The 20485-nt window shown below is 38.2% G+C and overlaps 1 protein-coding gene across 6 annotated transcripts in view; it reads left to right on the top strand.

The window, feature by feature from the left end:
• NCOA2 (nuclear receptor coactivator 2) overlaps window positions 1–20485 on the top strand; it is a 197534-nt gene that overhangs the window by 130476 nt on the left and 46573 nt on the right. For all 6 annotated transcript variants that reach the window (XM_075494787.1, XM_075494790.1, XM_075494786.1 and 3 more), the window contains 5 exons: window positions 10409–10512; window positions 15385–15562; window positions 17001–17186; window positions 18069–18170; window positions 18252–18392. In XM_075494787.1, the coding sequence (XP_075350902.1) occupies window positions 10409–10512; window positions 15385–15562; window positions 17001–17186; window positions 18069–18170; window positions 18252–18392 (711 nt within the window). The remainder of the gene's footprint in view (window positions 1–10408; window positions 10513–15384; window positions 15563–17000; window positions 17187–18068; window positions 18171–18251; window positions 18393–20485) is intronic.

The following is a 20485-nucleotide window of genomic DNA, read 5'->3' as shown; positions in this document are numbered from 1 at the left end:
ATACTCAATGAGACGATTGCCAAATGGGGCCACCTCACTCCCAGCCTGCGCTGTGTCAGGACCGTGGGACTGGCGAGGAGCAGCAGGGCTACAGAGCTGGCTATAGCAGCACCCACCGCCACGACATGGAGCATCCTTTCCAGCAAGCTGCTAGTCGCCCGTGGTTAAGGGAGCTGTTTTTAAAGCAGGTCAAAGTTTCTTCTCAGAGGAGAACTTATAAAGCTCACTGAGAAAACAGAGAAAGCAGTACTGTTTGTGTTTAATTATTTTTCTGTTTATGGATTATACTGATTTATTTAAGACTAGGTGCTGATCCCTACTTCAGGACTCTGAAATAGAGAACAAGAAACGATAACACCTAATTAATTAAGTTGTAAGTATGGTTCAGTCTATTGAAGGGAGCCCATTTGTACCTATCAGTCCTATTATCAGGCATTTTAAAATATGACAGAACAAATTAATGTAATTGAGATTAAAAGTTACTTTGTCTGGATGTAAATCTTAGCAATGAGATAAGCCAAACTCTTCTAGGGTAATGAAAAAAGATCTTTTAATTTTAGAGACTATCTTAAACAATACATGTTAATAGTCATTGCCATCTTTCCAACAGCCATGCTGTATTCATAATGTGCCTCAAGTAATGTAGGCACTCTTGAAATATATGAAATGAATCTTAAACACAGTTTCGTAAAGGATTTGGGTTAAAAAATTCCTTTAAGTAACTAACATGCAGAAGTAAACAAGTTCTTTTAGGAAGCTTTTGTTTTTCCTTCTGCTTTCCTTGCAGTAAGAGGAACATTTCTGTTTCTAAATTGATTTAGATGTTTTACTGAGGCCTGTGATGGTGGGTTAGACAAGCAAGAAGAGGGGCCCCAGCTTCTATTTCTGAACACTGGGCTATTATAGGAAGAAAACTTTACTTGTCCTTAATGATTTAGAGCTTTTTCATAAAAGATTTATATACTATAATCTGGACTATTAGAAGCAGTAGGAGCCCTGTTATCCATGTTAGCATGGACACATTAAATTAAACTTGTTTCTGTTCTTCCTTAGCTGTCTTCAGTTATCTGTGCTCCATTTTGGCCTACACTTTATTATGGAAACTTTCTCTCATGGGCTCATAGGGAGCCCATGATCCATCATATTTCTTTTTGGTGTGCCATATTAGGTCTCTTGAAAACTTTTGCAGTCGTCGATGGCAATTCATAAAAGCAAAAAGATCTTTGCCTGTTGTTGTGAATGATCTGGTGTGTCACAAAGATTTATCATCAGCATCCTAAAATAAAGAAGATACTTTGTAATCATGGCGATGTGGCATTCGAAGAAAAGGAGTCATCTGTTTCCTTTTAACAGTTGGTTGAGTACATAAGAGTGAGGCTTCAAGAAGTGGAGTCTGGCTAGATTAATATTCCTTTGCAGTATGTTATTTTGGCCTAAGTTTTGGAAACCTATAAGTTTAATTAGCTTGGCAATTGCATCTGCAGTTCTAGTCTAAAGCGTGTTAACTGTTGTATCTTTATTTTCAAAATCTTGCCCGTGTTTTTACGCGGTAAAGAACCAACTGGAGAGCTGTTAACTTTTGTGAAAGCAATATATTATTTCTGAGACAGTGATGGAGCCCTGTTTTGAACAAAATTATCAGATCCTGCCATATTTCTTGTCTTGGAAAACATCAGCTCAGCCAAAATGTTAAAGAACGTCAGGCTCCCACCATTTAGAAATTCATATTAATGTTGTTTTTAGAGATGAATTATCAAAACAAGATGAGGTTACTCATTAAGTAAATATCTAACACTTAGAAAATTGTAAATGCCAAAAAATACAGTAAAATTTTCTGTCCTAATTCAGTACATACCAAAGAAAATAATTACTTTGTTAAACTGAGTGATGCCAAATATTTGTATCTAATATTTCAGTGCAGAGATCAGTTAGATTGGCTCTTTCTTTTGACAGTCAGCCATATTAATGTAACAGATTTTAAGTCAATGCTGATGGATGCATGGCGTTTGTTACCATGTACACCTGAGTGTTTTGAAGTCATCTAAATACTAACAGAGGCAAAACTGTTTCCTGGATATGTGTTCATATATACAGCTACATATATTTGAATCTGCTTATCTGATTCCAGAATAGATAATAAGTGACTGATTAAATTGAGGGTATTTTGGGGTAAGGCACTGATAGCCAATGTACTTGATCTACAATGTGTACTCCTTTGTTGTCTAAGTACTGTATTTTAGGGACTTATAAAATATTCTAAATTACACCACAACCAGTCAGAGATTTGAGATTATACTGGTTACTACACGTTCCTAGGAAGTGTAAATGAAAAAACAAACAAACAAACAAACAAAAAAATCCCAAACCCCAGCATTTAACAAAGAATTTTAAACCACTGAAAATTATAAATTCTCAGCACCATCCTGGATTTTGGCCTTTTGATAGGGAAGTCTCCTGGGCAGCCAGCACCTTTGATGACTAATTTATTTATGCTCTTTCTCTAGCCAGTCAGTATACACTGGAAAGATAGTGTTAGTGGTCTTTTTGGAGAAAAGAGAAATGATATAGCTTAAAACCAGGAATATATACATGCAGACACATTTGATTTATCAGTTTGCAAGTTAAGCACACCCTTTCATTTTATATAAAAGCATATGTTGAACGTACTCAAATATTTTAATAAGCTAAGACCGGTCTAAAAATTCTGCAGGAGTAAAACTACTTTCCATGTTTTTGAAAACTTAGTGGAAAAGGTCAGTGTTGCAGCATGTCCAGGGGGTCAACAGGTGAAGGTTGTGATAGAAGCTTAATTCCATGTTCAAGAGATCTTAATGAAGAACAACTTTCTACTCACAATGTGGTAGTTTGACCTATCCTCACAGTTTAAAATGAGGCATGGGGTGAGAAATAGTTTCTGGATCCAGGGTTCCTTTTAGTCTTAGTTTAGATTTCACTTAAATGGTGGGATGACAGTTGTACTTCTGTGTCTTTACTGAGAAATACAAATACTAGAAATAATCTCAGCAGGGAAATTATTTTACTTGCGGTGTTGTTTTGTATTTAAGTCTATTTATAGAGCGTGGGACTCGGCCTCAGTGCTCTGAATGGAGCCGTGTGCCGGGAGCGTGGCACTGCGATACCCCAGCTCATGGGGCTTGGACCTGACAGGCTCCTGGGGCGAGGGGAGGTAGGAGGGGGCACATCCACTGCTGCCGCCTGTCTTCTTCCTCACTTGCAAAAAGTGGACCACTGTGTTTTGTAATAATGAGAGAAAAAAGAGCTCGTAGATGTGGCAACAGAAAAGACAGGCAAAACGAGAAGGGGGAAGAGAAGAAACCAAGGAAAAGGTAGTAAAATGCGTATTAAAGTATTTAGCAAAAAAACACATACAGAGATACTAGGCTTCTTTCTGTCCAGCAGTTAAATATTATTCTTGGTGAGTTGAATTTCATGATTTTTGTCCTTGTTCCAGTTTAACTGAGCTGGGGCAATTATTTCTGAGGCAGTACTTCTTACAGAAGTTGTATTGGGTGACAAAAATGCTGACTTGTACAAAAAAAAGAATGATGGAGAAATGTCAAAATTATTAAGAGAAATGAAACTAGTATTAATTTTAGTTGTTGCTATTCCTAAATCCATCATGGTTTTTCAGTCCTTGTTTTACTTTCAGTGCCCATGAAAATTTTATACACTGGCTACTGTTACTGAATTTTCTAAGAGCAGACATCACTCAAAGCTTGAAAAGCTCCATGAAAGTTTACCTATATTTGATGTTTTTGTGAGAATGCAAAGCTTTTCATAGAGCTAGTGTCTTACTGATGCTTCTTTCCAGTGGGAAGGTGGGGCAGGTATGTGTGGGACGGAGAGCAGCTGTGCCAATTAGAAGTTGAAAACACTGCAAAGAAGAAATTGCGGTGTTGTAAGTGCTATTACTCCTGAGCGAGTAATTGAGCTTACAGCTTTCTGAGGGCTTTTAGCTTAAGCCCTGGGGTCATCTACCATTTAAGTGTGCTTCCACCAGCAGTAATAAATATGAAGGTAAACCATGTGGGTGTGATGAGTGGAGCGGGGCATGGGGAGGTGTGGGATGCTGCTGGCCTGGGCTGGGCTGAGCGGGTGGGTGGGCGCGCAGCCCTTTCCAACCGAAGGGGAGCCGAGCCGTGCTAACAAGAGGGCTGTGTGTCGGGGAGATGGGCAAAGCTGCGCTCTTAGATTGCTCACAGTGAATAAACGTGCTGAGAAAAAGTGCAGCTGTGCTTTTTTAATATGCACTGCAGGAGATTTCAGCAGCCTGATGATATATCGTGCATTAATGTTGAAAAGATAAACACATTTGGAGAGCACAGGAAGGCCTTGTGTTTTTATGTTAGCAGAATGCTTCCTAATGAATAAGAACGTGCTGCTGGCTTCACAGAGCCATATGGCAGCTTTTCTAATTTTAGTTCGGTGCAGATGCATAATTCTCCCGTGTTTTACCTCCTAAAACCTTCCTGAGATGTTACATAGTTTTTCCTGTAAGACTTGATCTGTAGTTTCTGGGGGAAAAAATGTATTCAAGAGTCTAATAGCTTCTTTGCTCTGGACAGATGTATGCTGTATGATGAAAGAGCAACCTCACTACATAATCACTTCCCTAAAATAGTAGCTAACTTTATTCACAGGGATGGGATAAGCTGGTCTTAAAATGGATTGCTGAAATAGTGGCTGTTTCTTAGGCACCGGTCTTTTGAAAAATTACTTGCTTTGAGGGAGGAAAAACAATTTGTGTCGAGGTGATGGGAACTGGGTAGGAAATGTGCATGTGGATATCAAGTTCCATGTGAACCATGGATTGTCGTGCTTTGAATTACGCAGCTACAAGGCAGAGCTGCTTTCCCTGTGGTTAACCAAGCATCAAAATAACTTACAAGTTCTTCACTGCTTTGCTTCATCGTGTGTAGTGATCCAAAACTACTCACGTTACCAAATACAAGCTTTCTTTTTTTGTTGTTTTTCCTGTTTTTTATCCGAGTCAATACATTCGAAGGTACTTTTTGTATAGCCCTATTCATGTTAAAAACCTCCTGTCCATGACCACAGTCAATATCATAACTTAGCAATAGTCATACACAGATGTTATTAAATCTAATATTTCAAATGTTATTAAATCTAATACTTAAAACTGTAATGTCAACTAAAATTTAACAGTTTGCTAAGTATACTTTCTATTATATGTTAGCATTAGTTTTTAATACTATACCTACCCTTACCTTTGGCCAGTTACATACTTTTACTGTTTCCTTGATTGTTGGGATTTTATTTTTGCACGGCAATTCAGGAGAGATCAGAAGGACCACACAGCGTAAAGTTACTCACAAATATGAATGAGGCAAGACAAAAGTAGTTGGCTAATGCATACAAAAAATGGAGAAGATAAGTTGTTTTTAAGACAGTTGTAGCGTAAAATTTAATTGCATGTTTAAACATTATATAGCATTTACAATCACTTTCAAGTGATGTTGCTGTTACTGCTACGAGGATCTTTCTTGATTGGTGTGATTTTTCTAATGTGCAGTGTTGAGCTTTCTAGTATCCCTTATAATAAATCTCTTTGCTTATATTTTTTTACCTATCATTATAGAAATGAGGGTATATAATTTGAGATGGGTGTGACATTTCAATAGCAATTCCAGAAAATTATGAAGAACAGGAATTATATGGGGCACCCAAGAAAACCTGTTTTAAACAGTATTGGATAATAAATTTGATTCTTCCCATTACAGTTTTTTTTCTCTTGACCTTTTTCCTCAGCAGTTTGTAGAGCACGGGTGCTGCCCCGTCCAGCGTTTCAACAGCGTCTCTTTTTTGCTCCTCTTGTTCTATAAAGAACCTTAAGTGTTTCTCCTATGAAAAATAAACTAAATGTGTGTTGATGCAAATTTTCTCTTTCAGATTATGCTTCATCTTTTTGCAATCCCTACAGAGGCTACGGTTTTGTTCTTTACTTTGAAAAGGCGCTTTGGTTTTGCAGAGAGCATCAAGGGGGAACTATTTCTGTAGCCGCTTTCATTAAGGAAGTTGGAGTAGAGCTTGGATACAGACAAAGAGAGCTTTTCGGGTGGTTCAGCTGGTCCTGCCTGCCTACCTGTAGGAAGGGAGGGTTTGAAACGCAACCAAGAGAAGGCGATGCCTGTCAGTAGCACTTCTGATTCTGCTGTCAGAAATCCAGGGAGAACCGACATAGCTTGAGTTGGGAGGATGGAAAACCAGGAAGGCTTCCTAAGTTAAAACATAGCAGGAGGATTTGAACTATTGCTTTTGGCTTCTCTTTCTCTGACTTATGAATTTCTGTTAAACTAATGTGATTTCACAAAGGTTTGCTTTCAGAATCTGGAAGGAGCTTCAAATAAAGCTTGAGGCTTTCCCACTGATAAATTTGTCAGAAAATATTTGTGAGGGCTTTTTTCCCCCTTCTTTCTTCTGTATATTAACGTAGAAAAGTAAATACAGTTTACGATCACTCGGAAGATGCCCAATTGAAAATACTAATATATATTTTAGTATATTACTGCATATACGATTGTAAACATATCCACAGTTTAAAGTCTAACTTACACACGTGACTAAAATGCTACGTAATTGGATGTATATATTCTTTGTAGTATCTCTCTCAGGAGGACTTCTATTTTATTTAAATTTTTTCTCTCTCTAGGCTAAATTCTTAATTGAGCGGAGCTAATAATTATTTCATGTGCGTGAAGTTTATTCCGCTGTAATTTAGATAAAATATGCTTGATCCCTGGTAGCCATATTCGTAAGGATGGGGACCGGTTTCTAATTTAACGCTCTCTCTCCAGCAGAGAAATTCCCTGTGTGGAGGTGAAGCCATGGGAAGCCCCTTTCCACGCTGCTCACTTCCACCACCGACACAAGGCTCTATTTCTCTTTCCATACTAAACCTCTGCTCTCCTTTAGCTGCCGTGCCCATAGGATGCCTGGTAACGCTTTCCTGGCGTTTTACATTTGAACAGGGGCATTGCTGTTCTAGGAGGCAGCATCGCTGGAAGGTGCGAGATCAGGGAACCAGCTCCCGCTCTCCGTGTTAGTGGCCGCAGTGGAAAAATCTAGCGGCTGTGGTTAGTCACAGGGTAATACCGGCAATGCCCATGGGGCTGGAAAAAAGGCTTCTGAGAGGCTTTGCAAGGTTCGGCCTCTGCTGCTATTTTCCTAACCCCTAACATTCAAAAATCATTAATCTAGTGTAGAAATAATAAAATCTCTGTGCTTTTGATTTGTTTGTAGGGCCCCCAGTGAACCTAAAAAAGATAGGAGAAGTAAAATAAAGAAAAGTAAACTTTACATTTTTGCACCACTGCTTAATGCCAGAAGCTGGAACTGTGAAGAAAAACAAAAAATACCAACTCGTGATAAATGCATGAGTGTTGTCGGCACTAGAAATTCATGTTATCAGTTGGGTTTTTTTTTTCCCAACCTTCCTGCAACAAATTTTTGTTCTCAATTAGCCCCACATGCTGTATCGCTGAAGAAAAGATTTGCATTTCAAGACGTTCCCCATGCCTGTCTGTCAGGACCACACTGCTGACAGGGTTTGCACTTACTTTTCCTGTGTGTGCTGACAGAGTCTTCACGAGGGGCTTTGTAGTTCAGTCAAAAATGGATAATTTACTGCGCAGCTTAACATTATCAGTCGCTGCAGTACAACATCGACGTAAGTTACTCCTGGTCCTACGCAGAGGCTGTCAGAGGCCATGGTTTCCTATACAATGCCGCTTCAATAAACGTACAGGGACTTGTGGCCTCAATGTGTAGCCTCTTCTAAGCTCTCCAGCCACTTAACTTCTTACACAATTAAGTTACAGATCCAATTATGAAGTCCATCATTTGGGAGCACTTGTGATTTATAATGCTTTTCGGAATGCGTAACCAAACGTCATGAGCAGTGTAGTGTGTTGCCATCGTCACTGGCAGAGGCAGGTAGGCAACGCTTAGGTCTAAAGAGCATTTTCCTACACAGAGGGGAAAGCAGCCACTTTCAGAGAATGGACGTGAGGCTTGAGAGATCCTTGGTCTGACCTGGTACCACAGCTCCTATGTTGATTACCATTACAGCAATTAAACACTTTCTCCTTTTTCTTTGTACAAAACCTCGCCTGTGTGCGTAAAAGAGAACAGTTGTTTTTATAGGTATGTTATTGGTGGTTTGTATGAACTCCTTGGTTGTAAGAGTGAAAAAAATGTTCAGCAAATGTTTTGTATTATGTGAAAAATAATCAGCAAAAGTAGTCTTTGTAAATTGGTGAAACCAGGAAATACCGTGTAGTGAATGTGCTTGCACACCGTTGCTGTACCATGTCTGCAGCCCCTCCATTTCTAGCGCCTCGAGCACGATCCCTTGTTCTCCAGGACTCAAGATGGTGTCCATGGCTGAAGCAGTGAGGGGATGAAAGCAGGAAGCTGGTATCCATAGCCATTATAATATTTTGCAGTGTGGAACCAGGGATCACTTTATGCTACCAGGAACAGATGGAAACAAATATCATCGCCGACTTTATTAAAAGCTCAACCCTATTTTTAGAATGTTTCAGAATTCTTTCACAATTTTTAGAACATGTTTTCAGTATTGTATCACCATATGGTGCCAACTCTGCTATATTGTAGTATGGGAAGGATTGTTCAATTTTTTTCTGTTACACCTAATCTCTACTTTTTGCCAAAAGAAGACAAAAGAAAAAAAAAAGAAAAAGAAAATCCTACTGCAGTCCTCAGTCTAAATGAGAAATACCAATTTTGTATCCTGGTGAGTTTAAGTGGCAGAGGAAGGGTTAATAGTTATTTCTAGCATATTTATTTCTATCAGATTATGCTAATCAAAGTGATTTAAAATGATCCCATTAGTTGCAAGAGTCCATCTTCAGAACAATTTTGTTTCATCATTATTCACAATGGTGTTATATTGTGTATGAACGCACCCTAAGAAGACAGCTAAGAATTTCGTGACTCTTTTTTCATGAAAGCAAGAAGCTATAGAAATCCAGGATGAGACAGCCTGAGTGACCAAAGCCTTATTGCCAGCAGGTGATGGCTGATAGGAGAACACCTAGGGCTTCTCAGAAGCAGTTCCTTTGCTGTATGTCTAAATAACGTATATTCACACTGACCTTATAACCTCTGCCAAGGAAAGAGTTCAGAGGAACTTTGGCTGCAGCATTGCAGATCTACAGATAGTGGAAAATACTGTATATTTGGATACATTTTAATTTGTATGACTGATGCTTTAATTTTCACTAAGGGTGATTTTCCAAAGGCCCTTTGCTCCATCTGCACATGGTACTTTCAGTAATTCCTACAATGAATCTTATTCTGGTTTATTGTTGTAGAAGGCATAAATTCTTGTTATCGTAATTTCAGTGTGCTTTCATGTTTATTAAAATAATCTGTTGCATAATATTAAAAATAAAAAATCTTTAATGATTTTTAATATTCTATATTGCAGTATAGCCCTAGCTTTTACATAATTGCTTGGAAAGTAATAAAAGAATGTTTTGAGTATAGAACTAGCAACAAAAAATTACTCGTTTCATTAACGAATCATGTAGAATATGTATTTTCTATATTGTTTTTATTACTTTTATTACTTCTCCCTTAAACACCAATATACTTCTTGGAATAGAAAAATTAATACAGTTCATTACTTGATAGGAATCATAAACCCTCTTCATTTGAAAGTTCCAGTATGTATGAATATCCCTTACATTTGGAGTTGGGTATGCTCTGTGATACTGTATATAACGTATTGTAATATGTGTCACTATGCTCCAGAAACCGTAAATCATTATTTCCTTGCCTGTAATTTTCAAATACAGCACTTGAAATTGTATGTAGTTTTAATAACATATTGGTAAATAAGTCAGTATGAAACTTAGGTGATAGCAAAAATGTGGGTGGAGGCATGGGAACAGAAATGAGACTGCTGTTTCTCAGTACTGAAACAGTAGATTGTGGCCTTACGTTTTTCCTTCTAAATATAGCGATCACGGAAAAGTTGTGCAGCTGTGAGCTTTGCATGCTCTTTTAGACCAGTCTTTTAATACACCTTGATCCTGGCTTTTGCTCATTGCACCTTCATGAGGAGTCCTTGTCTTTGCCCAGTGTTATGTTTTGTAGTTTAGTAAAATGTCTAGCAGAGAAGCAGCAGGAATTATTTCATTTGTGTCACAAAACTTCAAAACTGAGAAGCAAATATAGGAGTGATGCTCTTGTTGAATCATTATGGGAGACTATTTCATCTCCTTTTCAGTATTGTTGCACTGTAACCGTTTCATAGCTGGTCTCAATACTCTGTGGGCTCTTACTGTGTCACTTAGAGAGCAATGCTCTGTCATTTAATACATAGTTTTCTTTATTGCAGAAAAAGCAGCAGCAGCTAATGAAGATGAAGTGCAAAAAGCAGATGTATCATCTACGGGTCAGAGTGTCATCGACAAGGATGCACTTGGACCAATGATGCTTGAGGTGAAGAGCACAAAATTCCTTTATTTAAGCCAGTTCTGCTCCCCCTAGGATGAAGAACAGTGTAATGAAATGCAAAGGTGCAGTCGGAGGTCGCTGTAAAAGAATGGTCAAGAGAGACAAACCATCCTGGCTACTTAGGATTATGTCATTTAAGAGCAGGCAGCGTATTTCTATTGGATTCAGTGATGAAACTCTCTTTAACTTGGGGTGGGGAGAGGCAGAGAAAGAGATAATTCAGCTGCTTTGTAATGCAGACAACTTGAGGGACTTCAGTTGGTAGGAAGTCTTGGGTGTCTGCATGTGCATGTTTTATTTGTTCCTAACCACAACAGATTCGGAAGACGTGTTGTACCTAAACATCGACTTAGGTATACAGTAGTACACGTGAATAATACTTCCTCTAAAATTGCATGTCATTGCTATACTGTTTTAATGGTTTATCATTTCAGCATTTACAGCATGACTCTTCCCTCTAGAATATGAAAGTAATCTAGGAGAGCTTTTCAAGCCGTGTATTTCAGTTGGTTCAGTTAAGATTTCTGTCTGATTTTAGCTGTTATTTTGATATCCCAAAAGGCTACATGGTTAAAACCTAGCTTCTAAAAGTATTAATAGTAATGTTGGCTAGGTATGTTATCTGGGATCCTAGTGTCATATGCTACTGTCCTTTGGCACTACTGCTTAACTGCTTAAGCTCACTTGCAAACTGTTTATTCCTGGGCTTTATCTGTACGGACAAATAAATGTTATTTTAGATAAAACAAACACAAGCTCTGAATCAAGCTAGAGGAACGAACTTTGGCAGAAGCATAATTATTCTGTCATTTCTGAATGTGGCAGGAGCAAGATGCATAACAGTTTTAAGTATATGCATTATTTTTCATCCTTTGTTAGAGGAAAACATAGTTTTCTCTACTATGTACAAAATAAAGGCTCCAAAATCACAGTACTAAACATAAGGAAGATTAGACAGGTTGGAGTGAAAACGTTCTTCTTTGAAAAGCAGGGGTAACAAATTAATTGATTTAATTTAATATTTAGTATACATGCTCACTGAATTGAATGTTGTTGGGTTTGCTATCAAACAAGGTTAAACATCCATCTCTTGCATTGCTATGCTAAAATTTATCTTTAACTTCCTGTTACATCTAATTGTAAGGACTGGTTTTAATCACAGGGAAAATAAGGATAAGATTTTTTTTTTCTTGGCTTATCTTGCATGATTGGCTATTGCAGCAAACATGACATGTAAAATCACCCGTCTGTTCTGTTATTCCATTTGATTTAGTTTTCCTTCACAGTAAAACCATTGCATATTAACAATGAAAGATTGTAGAACTAAATTAATAAACCGTGGTCCTTTTGCACCAAGAAACTTAAAAGGACTGAAAGTTGTTATACGTTTACTGTGAAAAGACTGCAGATACTTTCTTTGTGTCTTTATCTCCTTAATGAATTGCAGTTAAGTTATTTCTTCTTTACAGACCCCCTTTATACAACCTCTTCAAAAACCTACCCTTTTCCATTGCCAAATAATAATAAAAATGGTAATGTTGAATGAACTGATGAACAGTTTATTAGTTGATTTGGTTTAGAAATGTTTTTATTAAAGAATAAAACTGAAGAATCCTCAAAATAGTGAGTGTTTCCAGCTGAAGAGAGTGAGTAAAATCCATCATGCAGCTGCCTCTGAGGAATATTTTAACATATTTCTTGGTTAAAGCAGAAAGTAGATAGGAAGAGAGGGTGAAAAAATAGCCAAGAGAGAGCTGACAACAGCTCAAAGAACACAAATGTATTTTCCATTCCAGTATATCATCTAAAATAGTATCTGTTCTCTTGTTTTTCTCTTCCAGCATGTTGCCTGTTATTTTTTCCCCATTGTACCAATAGCTCTGAAGAGAAGTTGTTTATTGTGATCGCATGCATCTGGGGACAGAATTAAGAAATTATTGCAAAAGTGGAAGCTTCTAAAAGATTTAAGTGGCTTGGTGCATTAACTTGCTCAAAAGCCTGCTGCTGCTTACCTACCAGATTATTTTATTAATAGAATAGAAAGAAATGGGAGACTGGCATATAAAGCTCTGTGTTACTCTAGGCTCAGATGACCACTTCTGTGGTCAACCCAAGAAGCAGCTGTGAGGAAACAGCACAGAGCACTTCCTTGCCAAAGAAGTTGCTGTAGTAGGAAAATAGTAGGGAAAACTGAAGATTATTGTGGGATGCCAGTAACTCATAACCTCTTGCTTGCCACCTCTGCCTTTGAAAATTTTCTCCTTAGGACTCTGATAAACATCTGCTATGGCTTTGGTTTTGCAATCCCTTTGAATTGATGTAAGCGTGGACCGCTGCCAAGCAGAATGGTTCAGCCAAACCCACGCCCTTCTGCCAGCTCTAAACGCCGTGTGGTTTCATGGTGGGACAGTTCAGGGGACTGATGTGGCTAGCATCTATTTTTTTTTTCTTGCATTAGGTTTCAGCCAAGTCAGTTCTCTGGTCCAGCTCTTCATGTCCTCAGACGGTGCAGGGAGCTGTCATGGTGTAGAGAGGACTAAACCAAAGAGGTCATGCTTACATTGGCTTCAAGCAGTGATGAAATGCAGTCTAAGACTAATCCGTAGCAGAGATGCTGATAGAAAATTGTATTAGAGCCTCAATTAATTAAATCTTGTAAATGATTGTTAGTTAAACTAAATACTAGTCAGCAGGAAAACGTCATGAATGTTACAAAAGCGCATGGAAAGGAGGGAGCTCTCCGAGGAAAGTGAATTAACAGGAGGAACCAAGAATGATCAGAAACAAAAAGACAGCAACGATAAAAAACAAAGTCAGAGATTAGAATTTGTGACCATTAACAGGAGGAAAAAAAGACCTAGTTTATTTTAATTTAGAGCCAGTGAGGAAAAGTGTATACTTGTACATTTATTGTGGGTTTTATTATTTTGTAATTTAAAAATAGAACAAACGAAGCATTTTGCAACCATTAGCTCAGCCATTCTGCTGTGTGTTGTGTTTTCACTGTCCCTCCCCTTTAGCAGTATCATTAACTAACTTAGTTTGGGAAGGACCTCTGGAGCTTGTGTTGTCCCACCTCCCACTGCGAGCAGGTCTGACTAAAGCAGGTGGCTCAGGTCCAAGTCCAGCCGAGGTCTGAATATCTCTGGGGAAGAAGATTTCACAGCCTCTTTGGGCAGCCTCTTCCCATATCTGGCCACGTTCATGGTGAATTTTTTTTTTCTTGTGTCTCCATGAAGTTTCCTGTGTTGAAACCAGTGTCTGTTGCATCTCGTCCTTCCCTTGTGAACCTCTGAATAGAGCCTAGCTCTGTCTTCTCTTTAGCCTTCTGCTAGGCGGCTGAAGACAGAAGTAAGATCCCTCCTTGGCCTTCTCTTTTGTACTGTCTGGATTTGCTAACTGCCCAGTAGTGTACAGTATTTTTAATATGTATCTGTAGCCGCACACTTGAGAACTGCCTGCTAAGACCAACACACAAGTTGTACAGCATACAAGTTTGGTCATATCAAAAATGCCACATGCCTGTATACGCTTGCTGTGGCAGCTCCACCTTGTTAGACTGTTTTGCAGTGAGCTGAGTTCAGGTTTAGTATGGGTCCACTCGCTTTTAATTAACCCATAATGAATCATGGGTTGCCTGTTTTTCTGACTTGTTTCTGTCCCTGGACATGCAATAGCTAACAACTGTTCTAGTGATTTCCCACCAATCCTTAGAGGTGAATAAATCAGGCAAAGCTGCAGAAGTCTGTATGGGTTGTTAACTGAATGCTTAGACCAAAAGCTTTGGTGCTTTAAGTTTAAATGTATCCCCCTTTATCTGCTCATATGGCATAAAGTTAGAGGGATGTATTATTAAATGTTTCTACCATCCGCAGTCATGCTTGCATCTTACGGAAAAGAAAGTTTGCATGAGAAGTTCTTAGTGATATTCAAATTTGTACTTTATCCTCATCAGGTAGAAGTGGTGTAGGATTTGGCTTAGGCTTCAGATAACGTACAGCAGATATCTTGGAAAGAATGCTTCAGTTAGGTTGTCACCGACACAAGAGATAAGGGGGGAAACCAATCAGCAGAAATTACTAATTTGGACACCTACTTGCAGAAACTTAAGTCCTTTGGAATACCATGGGGCTGAGTTGAAAAGGTGAAAGTCTGGTTCTTGTTCCCTGGATCATGTGTGGACTGAATTAAACTGGTGTCAAATAAAAAAAAAAATGAAAGCAGTCCTGGGAGCAAGGACTAAAGCTGCACCACCCTCCAAGCTCACTGCCTGCTCTCAGCTCCCTTTGCCCTTCTCTGCTTTTAACTCCTCACGTTCCTGGCTGCATGGGGCCTCACTTCTATGAAGATGCATTGCTGGGGGTGTGGACAGAGCCTTTCTCTTTATTTCTGCCAGTGTTTTCCTTGCCTTATGTCAGCACATCTTACAATGTTTTCCTGGGGTCAGTCTCCCTGTGCTGCATAGAGGAGTGAACAGGCTCTAGATTTAGCAGAACCAGCTTCTGGTCCGTGTTTCCAACTTCATAGGCAGGCAGATAGGTAGCAACCTTTTCTATTCTGTATGTTTGTTTGTTTGGGGTTGGGTGGTGGTTTGTTTTCATGTGTGGGTTTCATTGTTTTGCAAGGGGTGCATCTTTCTGTGCTTTTACACTGGTTTGATGCAAGTAAGATTAGATGCTCAATTTGAAATGTGTCCTTTGCTATTACAGACAAAAATATAAGAACTGGGATGGGTGCAGAAAGATTCAACTATGTCTTCTGAAGGAAATACTTATTTTCTGGATATCTTGTTAATCTGATTGTTTGGTATTGTGTTTCTCTCTCTTTCTCTCTCTGTGGTGTTTTTTTTCCCTTTAGGCCCTAGATGGGTTCTTCTTTGTAGTGAACCCAGAAGGTAATGTTGTGTTTGTTTCTGAGAATGTGACACAGTACCTAAGGTACAACCAAGAAGAGCTGATGAACACAAGCATATATAGCATCCTGCATGTAGGGGACCACAACGAATTTGTCAAAATCCTGCTGCCAAAATCTTTAGGTATATACCTTTTCCTCATATCACACCATTACTTATTTAACTTTGGTTTCATAAATCAGCATTTCAATAACTTAAGTTAATGTTAATGTCCTTCCACTACTTACAGTTTCATCATATACACTCTATTTATTTTTAATGTATATATAGGCTGTATGAATGATTAATATTATTCTCAAAAGCATCCTCCACTCTTTTCAGATTCTCCTTTCTTAAAATTACTCTTAGTAACTCATGTTAACTGATACTTTTAATGGATCTCCAGAGTGAATCACTAAAAGACAGCATTAGCTATATGAACTTTCTGTCAGTGCCCTGTCTAGGCTGGTTATTCTAAGAATGGCCCAAGAAAGGAAGAACATAAAAGAAAAATCAGAAAATTCCTCATGCTAGAATTTTTATTTCAGTGTTTTTAGTCTCACCAATATTTACCCTTATCTTTCAAAACCAGTTTTTGTTAATTGCAGCCATTTTTTGCATTTATATTAATATTGGGTTTAATGTCATTGGTTTTTGGAGGAGGTGAAAAGAATGAGAAAGTCAATACTAGGCACCTCATTTACTCACAGCAGTTTAGAAACTATTATGCAATTCACTTTAGCATTTTATGGCTTTATTTATAAACCCCTGAAGAATAGAAAATGTAACACTTTTAAAGGCTAAACCCCATAAATTACTGCCTTTATTGCATTTTATGACTGAAGAGGGCAAGTGAAGAGTATTTTAAATATGACCCTGCTATTTTCTTATGTGGTGTTACATTAATTCGCTCTGACTGATGTCCAGTACCTATATTTGTGCATCTCAGGATTTTGTTTCCTTTTTTACTTGTCTTAAGCACTGTGTTAGGCTTTAGTTTTATCCATCACTGCATCCAGGTCATTCTCACCCCTTCAGTCCTTCCCATTGTAGCTGAGACTATGTGTTTCAATATATTCCTGATTGTATTGCTTCCTGTGTTTATAAATACCTATTGGTTTCTTTTCTTCCTATTTCTAACCTGGACACAGATTTTTATACAATGCTGTCGTCTCTTTTGTATTAATCACTTCTAAATTCAATTGACAGATCCTACATACTGCCTTATTTCTTCCAGGCATATAAATTAACTTGATTTACCCAGTAGGCTTTTCACTGTGCTGTGTAACTTTCACATGCACCAATATTTAGACTTCTATCCTGCTTTTCTACTATGTTGTTATGAGTCACTTGAAAAAAACATGATAGCTGAACAAATTAGCAGTGCTCTTAAAATATGAGAATTTTACAAATTACCTTGTTATGTGCTGATTTGGGCTCTAATATTAAAAATAGATTGTTGTTGTAAAACAAGCTTGTTTCCCGACCAGTTTGCAAAGCACCTTGATTAATTTCCTGTGGATAAGCAGCAGAAATCACTGCTACCAGATTTATCTTACTATATGATCTTTGCTTTGCTCAGTGAACGGGGGATCTTGGTCTGGTGACACTCCTAGGCGTAATAGCCATACCTTTAATTGTCGGATGCTGGTAAAACCTCTTGCTGATTCTGAAGAAGGCCATGATAACCAGGAAGCACATCAGAAATATGAAACTATGCAGTGCTTTGCTGTTTCTCAACCAAATTCCTTCAAGGAGGACGGTGAAGGTAATTACTGCTTTCAATTTGTGTTAGTATTTTCTCTTTCCGTGCTGTTGTGGGACAGCAGTTTCGGTGCAGTTGATAAAGTGAGGTGAAGTTGATAAAGTGGCTTCTGAATCCTGAAAAATGGAAAAATTTTAAGTTTTTTTTCTTTTTCATTTAACTGTAGAAGTGTACTTGCACCTTGGATTATGAGTCTATACACTTGCATGCACCTATTTGTTAAACCAGTATAACTGAAATTGAGAGTAACTGTTTACATTCAAGATATATCCTAGTTTTATATCACTGCAATTGTGAGAAGAATAGCTGACTAGGAGGAAAGTTTCAATTTTTTGTGTTCTTACAATTTGAAGACAATTGTGGTTCACCATTTCCTTTACCATTTACTACTTCAGCAGGTAAATTTCCTCAGATTGTACTTTAAGTATTCAGATAAGTAAAAATGGCTTATTATGAAGCTGCTTTCTCAGGGACAGCAAACATTTGGGGCATGTTTAAGAAATGTGGCTTAGAAGGTATGAAATGGTGAGTGTTGAAGAAATGTGCTCTCCATGCGCACAGTATATCCTTTTTTATTACTTATGCCGTGAGTGGTTGAGCTGCTACAGGTATATGCATAAACACGTGCTGATAATTATGGGCTGTGGTGGAGTCCTTGATAATTTCTCTTCTAAAAAAGAAAGCAAACCCGCCTCTCCTGTGTTGTTTAAAGTTGTAGGAAATAATGAAGATGTAAAAACACTGAGTTCTATCTAACCTTTTATTGGTACAAAATCTATTCTTTTGGTCCAAAAAGATTTTAACAACTTTTTAAAAATACTTCTGAATTCTTTAACAAAATCTTCCTCTTCTATACAAATTACTGAAGTAACATTTTTCTTTAAGATTTGCAGTCTTGCTTGATTTGTGTTGCAAGAAGAGCTCCAATGAAGGAAAGACCACTTCTTCCTTCATCAGAGAGCTTTACTACTCGCCAGGATCTACAAGGTATTGCGAAATAGGAGGTTTTAATTTCTTCCCCCCCCTCAAAGGGGAAATTGCTGTAACAAATGTTTTATCTCATATCAGGCAAAATAACTTCACTGGACACAAGTACCATGCGAGCAGCTATGAAACCTGGCTGGGAGGATTTGGTGAGAAGATGCATTCAGAGGTTCCATTCGCAGCACGAGGGAGAAGTATCTTTTGCCAAGAGGCATCACCAGGAAGGTTAGGTTTCATAGTTTTAGCACTTTCTATATTTAAACTGTTTGTCATTTGTATCTCTTGGTTGTGTTCTCTTTGTTATGTTTACATGGAACAATCAAGGGCTACTGACAGTCCCTTTTTCAAGCTGATTTGCTTACCACACTGATGGCTCGCTCTAGAGAGGTTTTGCACCTTTCTCCCTGTTTGTTTTAGCCTGCTTGTTATAACGGTGCCATATTGGAGGGTGCTTTAAATCTTCAAATTGTCACAGTTATTTTAGAAAGGAAGACCCTTGCCTGTTGCCCACCAAAACATTCACTAACCATTATTCTTCAGAACCTCAGCTCGCACATTGCAGTTCATTGACCTGTATTCCTTTTCTCTACAAAAATGGACTTTTACTGTCACATTTCCTGTGAGAAACACTCAGTGTGAACTATCAAAGATGCAGCACTCGTGCTATCTGGAAACCTGCATTGTTGTACTGTATCTAGCTGATAAGTGTTACAGGATACACCACAAGCACATCTACTCAGTCAAGATTATGGTAGGTAAGATGTAGGAGAGTACTGCATTGTGAAAGGTTCCCCATGAGGTTTCTGTGGTAGTAACTGGGCGGGGATTTTTTCTTTTCATAAAGCCCTGATACTGCTAATTCTAGTAACACAGATTCAAATTACTAAAAACAAATAACCCTTTATAGTCCACAGGAAAGTCCTTTCAAAACCAATGGGGAATAACTGGAACATTTCCAGTGCAGGAGCATCATTCTTTGGGTTCATGTTTGTAGAACAGGGTTTACAGCTGGCCTGTAATAAATAGTTGCCATGGTCATTAAATAACTGGCATGCTGTCTTGGAAACTAAAATGTAACTGGAATCTCAAATTATTCCACCAAATATACACCAAAAAAAAAAAAAAGAAAAACTTTAGTCATGCAGCATTAGTTAAATATTCTTTAATATGTTCTGCTTTCATGAAATCTTCGGGCTTCATGTTGGGAATGTGGGGGCACACAAATACTGTGATATTTTAGTTAACAGCTTTTGGGGTATATACAGTAGGAGTGCTAAAAGTTCACAGCCTTATGCTGTGATTTCAGACAGAGCTGAAGAAGGTAGTATGCAATTAAAGTTATAGCAGGGGCTTAGAGAGCAGTTTCAGGTAAGGACCTGTCTGTGCCAAAGGTGATTTAGGAGTTTCTGTAACGGCATCCAGCCACTTGTTACTTCAGTCCTCTTCAAATGATTCCTGACCAAATTAGCAGCTCCTACATCCAGTGCTGAGGCTTGAGTGGGTCCTCTCTAAGCTATCTGTGAAGTGATTAAAATATATGTGTTTTGGAGTTTACACTGTATCATTCTGCAGGAGAGGCTTAGAATCATCATATAAACTGTAGAATTAGTCTAAATGAGGGGGCTCATGGAAGTAAAGAGAGTGAGTGATAAGAGGAGGAGGAGGAAAAACCTCTGGAATTGCTTTGCTGCAAAGGATCCAGCACTAGAGAGGCTGTAATGTTTCCTTTCCCTGCCCTGCAGCATGGAGAAGAAAAACAAGGCATATCTTGGGCATTAGCATCTTTGCACTTGACTGAAGAACGCCCTGCATTTTTTAAGTCATTATGGTTTGAGAATAGAAACAAAGAAAGTAACGGTCTCCTACATGTAATTCAGTGTTACAGTGCGAAAAAAAATTCAGCATTAGCTTGATAAACAATAAAAAACGCAAAGCTTTCAAATTAACTCTCAGTATAAAGTATAAAATATATGGTAAGTTTTTATTGGCCACAGTCAGAAAAATAGCATTTCCTCAAGAGGAATACGGAAACATTCTTGTTTGCTTAAAGAATTAGTTTGGAAAATGATTTAAGTAGAGATTTCACTTGTATCCTGTTGGCATTGAGTACTGGAATTTCCTGATGTGGTATATGCTAAAGTTAAGAGCTTTGGACCTTCTGGTGCCCAAAGGTTAAACTGAAACAATGACATACCTAACAGTGAAATTTTGCTTTGTATTGTTTCACAGTTGTAGGGTTTTTGTTTTTCTTTACATTTTTACTCTGAAAAAACCCTTCTGGTTGTTTAAACTGTGCTTCCTGTTTTCTCACTGCCTAA

The sequence above is a fragment of the Mycteria americana genome, chromosome 2 (genome assembly GCF_035582795.1).
Source record: "Mycteria americana isolate JAX WOST 10 ecotype Jacksonville Zoo and Gardens chromosome 2, USCA_MyAme_1.0, whole genome shotgun sequence".
NCBI classification, from domain to species: Eukaryota; Metazoa; Chordata; class Aves; order Ciconiiformes; family Ciconiidae; genus Mycteria; species Mycteria americana.
Note: the sequence above shows the minus strand (reverse complement) of the source record. Positions and strands in the feature narration are given on the sequence as shown.